This window comes from Peromyscus leucopus, chromosome 9, assembly GCF_004664715.2.
Source record: "Peromyscus leucopus breed LL Stock chromosome 9, UCI_PerLeu_2.1, whole genome shotgun sequence".
Taxonomy (NCBI): domain Eukaryota; kingdom Metazoa; phylum Chordata; class Mammalia; order Rodentia; family Cricetidae; genus Peromyscus; species Peromyscus leucopus.
The window spans coordinates 70,998,042-71,005,464 of record NC_051070.1 but is presented as its reverse complement, the minus strand read 5'-3'; the positions used below and the strand labels follow the sequence as shown (position 1 = coordinate 71,005,464).

Genomic DNA, 7,423 nt, shown 5'->3' with positions numbered 1-7,423 from the left:
CTTGATTTCCTCATTCCTGATGTAATTGTTGGTAATATCTACTGCAAATTTCTTTATGATGGATAAATGTAATGATGGCTGCCAATGCTTAGTAGCCTGTGCCAAAAATTAAATAAAGTTATTTACAGAAAGAGAAATTGAATCAATCTGAGGTATATGTAGCCTACTGAGTCTCTTTGTTTTGTTCATATGTACATGTGTTCAGACATAACATAGCAGGATTGGTAAACCACAGTGAAAGCTTGTCTCTGCGGGAAACTATTAAACTATTCTACTTCTCTCATTAGCTTTGACAATCTGTAGGTCTTCATTTAGGAGTAGAACCATGTGGACTCTCCCCATCCATGTTGCCATGCCAACTGGTGTTATCATAACATTGGCTCTGCTCAGGAAACCCCTCTTTTTGTATTCATGGGGCCATTTCCCTTAGAATGCTTATGGGAAACTGTGTTAGACACAGGTATCTTGTCCTCTGGCTCTTACAATCTTTCTACCACCTCTTCTGTGATTCTCTTGAGTCTTAGGTGTAGGGGTTGCATTGCAGATGTATCAGTTGGATTCAGTACCAGAAAGAAATCAGGAAATTCACAGGTAAATGGACAGAGCTAGAAAAGGTCATACTAAGTGACATAACCCAGATCCAGAAAGATAAATATGGTAGGTTTTCATTTATATGTGGGTGTTAGTTGTTGAGTCAAAGAATAAGTAAGCTACAATCTGTATAACCACACGTTAGGTATTGAGCAAGGGACTGGGGGAGGGACAGATCTCCATGAAGGGGGGATAGAATAGATTGTTATAGGTGGATGAGGAAGGAGTCTGGGACAGGATGGTCAGATGAGGAGGGAGAGGGAATGGAGGGAAAGGTGAAGAAATATAGGGTGGGATATTTAAAATTAAGGGCCATTTGAGGGACCCTATAGAAACCTAACAGAGTAGAACCATAGTGGCTACACTAGTTTATACTATCACCAACAGTGAGAAACTATCCCCCTGTCTCCACACCCATGCCATCGTTTGTTGTCATTTTCTCCAGCCTTTCTGACTGGAATAAAATTAACTCTTAAAATAATATTAATTTTCATTGTATATATGCATAACTATTTAATTTTAATTTTCCCTGATGGATAAAGATGTTGACCATTTAAAAATTTTCTCACTGGGCCATGGTGGTGCATGCCTTTAATCCCAACACTCAGGAAGCAGAGGCAGGTGGTGGATCTTTGTGAGTTTGAGGCCAGCCTGGACTACAGAATGAGTTCCAGGACAAGATCCAAAGATACACAGAGAAATCCTGTCTCAAAAAACCAAAAATAAATAAATAAATAAATAAATTTCCTCAAATTTGTATTTCTTTTTTGAAAACTCTCTGCATATTTCAAATCTCCAATTTTTTAATCAGTTTTTTTTCTTGGTATTTAGTTCTTTATATACACCTATTTTCTGTCATGTATGCCTGGTAAAGATGTTTCCCATTCTCTAGGCTGACTTTTCATTCAATTGATGGTGTTCTTTGCTGTACAGAAGCTTTTTAGTCTGATGGAGTACTGATTTTTTTATTGTTGGTCTTCATGTTCATGCTACTAGAGTCCAGTTCAGAATGGCTTTTTTAAAATTGTGCTTTGAAGTTGAAGCAAATTTCCTACTTTCTCTTCTAACAGTTCAGGACACCAGGTCTTATGCTGAGGCTCTTGATATATTTGAAGCTTAATTTTGCTCAGGGTGAAACGTATCTAGTTATGTTTATTAGGATGAATCCTACTTGATCACAGTTGATGCAATCTTTTTGAAGTGCTCTTGAGTTCAGTTTGCAAGTGCTATATTGAGAATTATTGCATCTCTGTGCATTATGGGAATCGGTCTATACCTTTCTTTTTTGTTAGCTCTTTTTCTGGTTTTGATATCAGGGCAATATTGGATTTATAAAATGAATTCGAAAAGGTTCCTTCTCTTTTGATTTATGAAGTTATCTGAGGAATATCTGTGTTAGTTATTTGAAGTTCTGGTAAAACCCTCTGCTAAATTCGTCTGACCCTCAGCTTTTCCTAGTTGAAAGACTTTAATTTTCTTCTTTCTTTTTTTAAGACAGAGTCTATTACATAGCTATGGCTTTCCTGGAACCTACTGTGTATACCAGACTGACTTCGGACTCACAGATATCCACCTGCCCCTGCTTTACAAGTTCTGCAACTATAGGCATATTCCACTGTTCCCTAACAGTTGTGGGATTTTCAATTACTGCTTCCAGTAATTGAATTTGTTGCAATACATGTGTTTCAATGTTTTTACTTCATCTTCATTTAACTTTGGGAAGTTATATGCATCTCTAAATTCACCTATTTTTTTTTTTTTAGATTTTCCAGTTTAGTGGACTATAAATGCTTATATTAGATTCTTCTGATTCTCTGAATTTCCTTTGTGTCTGTGATGTTTCCCTTTTCATCTCTAATTTTATTATTTTTAGTATTATGACTTTTTTGGTTAACTTAGGTAAAGGCTTGTTAGTATTTCCACAGACCAAGCTTAGGTTTAATTAACAAATTGTAGTGCTTGCTTTGAATTAACTTCATCCCTGATTTGGTGATCTCTTCCCATCTATTACTTTAAGGGTGTTATTTGTTCATGTTTTTCTAAGGCTTTCAAGTGTTTCTTTAGCTATCAATTGAAGATTTCTCATTTTTTCCATGTAGGTGGACACTGTTATAAATTTTTCTCTTGCAGGATGTGGCTAACATGTCTTTAATTCTAGCCCCCAGAAGGCATATACAATTGCATCTTTGTGATTGTGAGGTCAACCTGGTAAGAACTCACAACTACATACATACTGAGTTCCATGAAAGCCATGACTACACATAGAGAGACCCTGTCTCAAAAATTCAAAACTGAATAAATGAAATTCTTCTTATGAATGCTTCTATTGTGCCCCATGGAATTTGCTGTGTTTTCATTTTCATTCAATTTCAGGAATTTAAAATTTTCCTTTTTGATTTCTTTGTTGACTTCATTACCATTCAGTAGTAGCATATATAGTCTCCATGACCTTGTGTACTTTCTGTAATTCCCACTGCTGTGAACAGTTAGTTTTAATACATTGTGATAGATAGAATTTGTGATATTATTTCAATTGTCCTACATTTGTTGAGAATTGCTTTACGTCCTAATACATGGTCAATTTGTAAGACTTTGCATGGGCTACTGACAAGTAAGTGTATTCTTTAGTGCTTGGGTTGAAAATTCTGTAAATGTTGTTATATCCATTTGATTTATGATATCATTTAATTCCAATACTTCTCTGTGTAGTTTTTGCCTGGATGACCTAACTATTTGTAAGAGTACAGTGTTGAAGTCACCCCTTATCATTGTATTGGGGTTAATTTTTGGTTTTAGTTTTTTAGAAATTCGGTGAGCTGTGTTTGGTGTATGTGTTTAGAACTATAATATCCTATTTGGAGAATGTTTTTTTAGTTACTATGAATTGTTACCTCTTTATTTATTTTGAATTGCTTTGATTTGAAGTCTCTTTTCCCATATATTACAGTACTTATGCCTGCTTTACCTTAGTTTTCTTTGAATACTTTTTATTCCATGTTTCTTTACCCTGTCTTTGATGTTAAGGTATGGTTCTTAGAAGCAGCAAAAAGATGCTACAATCTTCTAGCATATATTTTTATGTGTGGTATTGACTCTTGTATTTCATTCATCTATTTGTTCTTGTTCTGCTGAAGTATATTCATTCCTTCTTTGTGTTGTGTAAGCATACTTATCATCATTCTTTTGAATTCTTTGTCTGGAAATTTTTCTGTGTCATTTGTATGTACCATTAATATGGGATTAGTAATGTGGAGGAGATACATTGTTTTGTTTTGTTTTTTTTAATCTTGTTTCTGTGTTAGGAATTGCACATGTGAAGTACATTGTCGGCTGAGATTTTTCTTTCTTTTTCCTGTTCCTTCCTTTGAATTGCTCCTCTCTCCCCCAACCCTGCTTTTTGTTCAAGCTGCATTTCTACTTTCAGTGGAAGCGTGTATAATGTTCAGGAAAGGACTAAGAGATAATAATGTTGAGATACACAATATTGTCCATGGGCTGGCGCAGAATGTTCCATAGCAGTGCATGTTGGATTAAGCAGGAGGAGTCAGGTATCGTACTTGCTTCAAGAAGCTGGGTGGACTTGGTCCCCAGAACAAAATTTCTATGAGTTTTATATGGGTCCAGTGCAGTAGGATTGCCAGGGTCTGGAGGATAGTTTCTGAATGGCATGCATTGGTTTGCACAGCAGAAGACATGTTCTTTATTTGCTGTAGGATGCCAGTAGGTTGTTTCTTGTGCACTAAGTTCCTGGGTGGTGTAGGCATGTCTTCCTAACTTATTGTAGGAGGCTGTGTGGGCTAGACTCCTGGAGCTAAATTACTGGAAGCTTTAGTGGGCCCAGTTCATGAGGCCATGGACAATGCCTGAAGCCTAGTTCCCAGGTGGTATAGGTGGTCTCAGCAGGAGAAGTACTTCACATAGCTATGCTCAACTTTACAACACCAACACCCAACAATCAGGGAAAAAATTTCAGAATTAAATGGTACCATGGATCAAATGGCTTTACAAACATTTATACAACATTCCAATAAAGCTCCAGAGTATACATTCCTGGAAACTTTGGTGGGCCTGGTTCATGAGGCCATGGACAATGCCTGAAGCCTAGTTCCCAGGTGGTATAGGTGGTCTCAGCAGGAGAAGAGGGGTCCACTCTGCTACCCCAATGGAAATATTTATAATTATAAACCTTTAAAAGCTGCTTTAAAATTTTTAACATTTAAAATTACATTCATTGTGTGTGTGTGTGTGTGTGTGTGTGTGTGTGTGTGTGTGTGTGTGTACATGCTAGGAGAGAGAGAGAACATGTGTGTGTGAGGGCATATGTATGTATGTATGTATGTATGTATGTATGTACAAGGAAAACTTTCAGGAGTTGTTTATTTCCTTCTTCCAACAATGTTTCAGGGACTGAATTCAAGTTGTCGGGCTTCAAGGCAAGTGTTTTCACTCATTAACCCATCTTGATGCCTAGAGAACTGCCTTTGATATATCCAAAACATTCATATATTTTTGCTTTTGTTTTTCATTTGATTCTAAAAAAATTAAAATTCTTCCATGTTTCTTTTTCAATAAATCATGAGCCTTTTTGTTTTTTTTTTCTTTCTATTATGTAGTTGTGTAGTTTCTCTTGCTATTTACTTCTAATATTATGGTACTTCACTCTTATAAAAAATAAGAAATAATTTTAATTCTTCTGTATTTTTAAAACTTAAATTATGATCAACAATGTAATCTGTTTTAGAGAAAGTTCCATATCTGTTGAGAAGAATGTATACTCTGGAGCTTTATTTGAATGTTGTATAAATGTTTGTAAAGCCTTATGATCCGTGGTGCCTTTTAATTCTGAAATTTTTTTCCTGATTGTTGGGTGTTGGTGTTGTAAAGTTGACCATAGCTACGTTCCAATGATGAGTGGCTGTTATAGTCACTAAGTGTTAAGCACCAGGGCACATCCTTGTGTGTGTGTTGGGGGTGGTGGGGGGAGTGTTTCTGTTTTCTTTGTGGGGAGGCAAGTGCCAGTTGCTCAAGAGTGCTGCAATCACTTAAGGTGATTCCCCTTTCTATGTACCAGGCTTGTTTCTGATCCCTATCACTTTTACAACTTATTCATTAGGCAGGTTTTCACTGGCTCCAGAATATGTCCAATTTGTAAACATTAGGGTGTCTAATGTCTAAACCAGGTGTTGTCTCCTGAACGTGTTGGGAGTTGGGGAGGCAGAAGACCACTGGAATCTGTTACTGGAGGAATCAATTAAGTTTTCTAATTCTACTCAGTAATAAATATCCTTTGTGACAGATGAGGCCATTGGGGGTTGTCTCAGAAATATTTATTCTAAGATTATACCAGCATATGAAACTGTGTGTTATAGGTAGACAATATTAAATCAGTTCTCAGCTCTGCATTCTGTTTTCTCAAGAACAAATATTGACTAAAAGCAGAAAATAAACACATGAATAAAATGTAATAGTATAAAGGAGGATTGCAGCGGGTAGGAACTGTCCACCAGGTGGCAGAGCATCTCTGTTGCTGCACCTAGGGACTTTTTGGTTGACTTCTGAAAGAGCCTCTGCAGTCAACAGCCATCTGTGCAGACAACTGAACTTGCACTGAGTGCTGTGGAGGACAGAGGAGGAGAGCTGATCACAGAAGCATCTGGCCTGGTGAAAACCACAGTCCCTAGGGAGAGCTATGAAGACATTGCCTGGACCTTTTGTCCTGTGCTTGTGGCTGCAGCTGAACTGTGAGTGAGAACTTTTGGGAAACAAGGCATTTGGCAATGTTCATTATCAGTCTGAGGGGTGGACTGGTTCCTCCAGATTGTCCATAGTCATCACGGGAAGAAAAGCAAAGTCTGGGGAACGGTGGCCTGACGGTCTTCCTGTTGTTTCCTTTTGCACAGGTGTGAGCAGAGGAGAGCAGCTGGAGCAGCAGCCTTCTCTCCTGAGTGTCCAGGAGGGAGACAGCGCCGTTATCAACTGCACCTACACAGACACTAATTATTACTTCTACTGGTACAAGCAGGAGCCTGGGGCAGGTCTCCAGCTCCTTATAAATGTTCCTTCAAGTGTGGACAGAAAAGAAGAACAAGGACTCATTGTCCTACTGAAGAAAAAGGACAAACAACTCTCCCTGAACTTCACCGCTGCCCATCCTGAGGACTCAGCCACGTACTTCTGTGCAGCAAGTGCACAGTGCTCCCCAGGCATCCACTGCCTGTGCATAAAACTGAGACCAGGACTGGAGAAAGACATATTTCCCATTATTGAGATGAGGAATTCTCTGTATTTTATCTGTTTCTGGACATACAACAAGTGCTAGAGCATCTTGAAGGACCTCTTAATAAGAATAACTGATTATTTATCAACATGTAGACTTGACTGTCGGGTGCCAACTAGATTGCCCCACTCCAAATATATCTCTGTGTCACTTGTAGAGAATATTCATCATGATGGAAAGGCTCTTATCTTTTAATAAAGGTACTTAATGCATCTATTAGAAGATTATGAGTACACAGTGTAGGACAACCATTAAAATGTAAAGCAAAATTTCCCATAAAGTTTCACTACAATTAGCACCATACAGAGCAGTTTTGACTTCCACGTGTACCCTGGCATGACTATTTCCCAATGCCAACCATAAGCCTATTTTTTATGTTGTTATGATGTATTTTACACAGCATTCTATTATTCCTATTGTAATCACCTTTACTTTGAGCTGAATGGTGGTGCTTGAAGTGTGATGTTGCCTTTTGCAAAGATAAATTGGTTCTTGAAGTCACTTAAGTGTCTCTAGAATAAGAGTTTTCTCAGCTTCTCCCTTGTTTCTCTTGAG

The 7,423-nt window shown here is 37.7% G+C and overlaps 1 gene segment (V, D, J or C); it reads left to right on the top strand.

Annotated features, from left to right (window-relative positions):
• The first annotated feature begins 6,148 nt into the window (after positions 1-6,148).
• On the top strand, positions 6,149-7,273 carry LOC119088535. The segment is given in 2 exon segments: positions 6,149-6,332; positions 6,492-7,273. Coding segments are annotated over 2 exon segments (471 nt in total).
• The last annotated feature ends 150 nt before the right edge of the window (positions 7,274-7,423 follow it).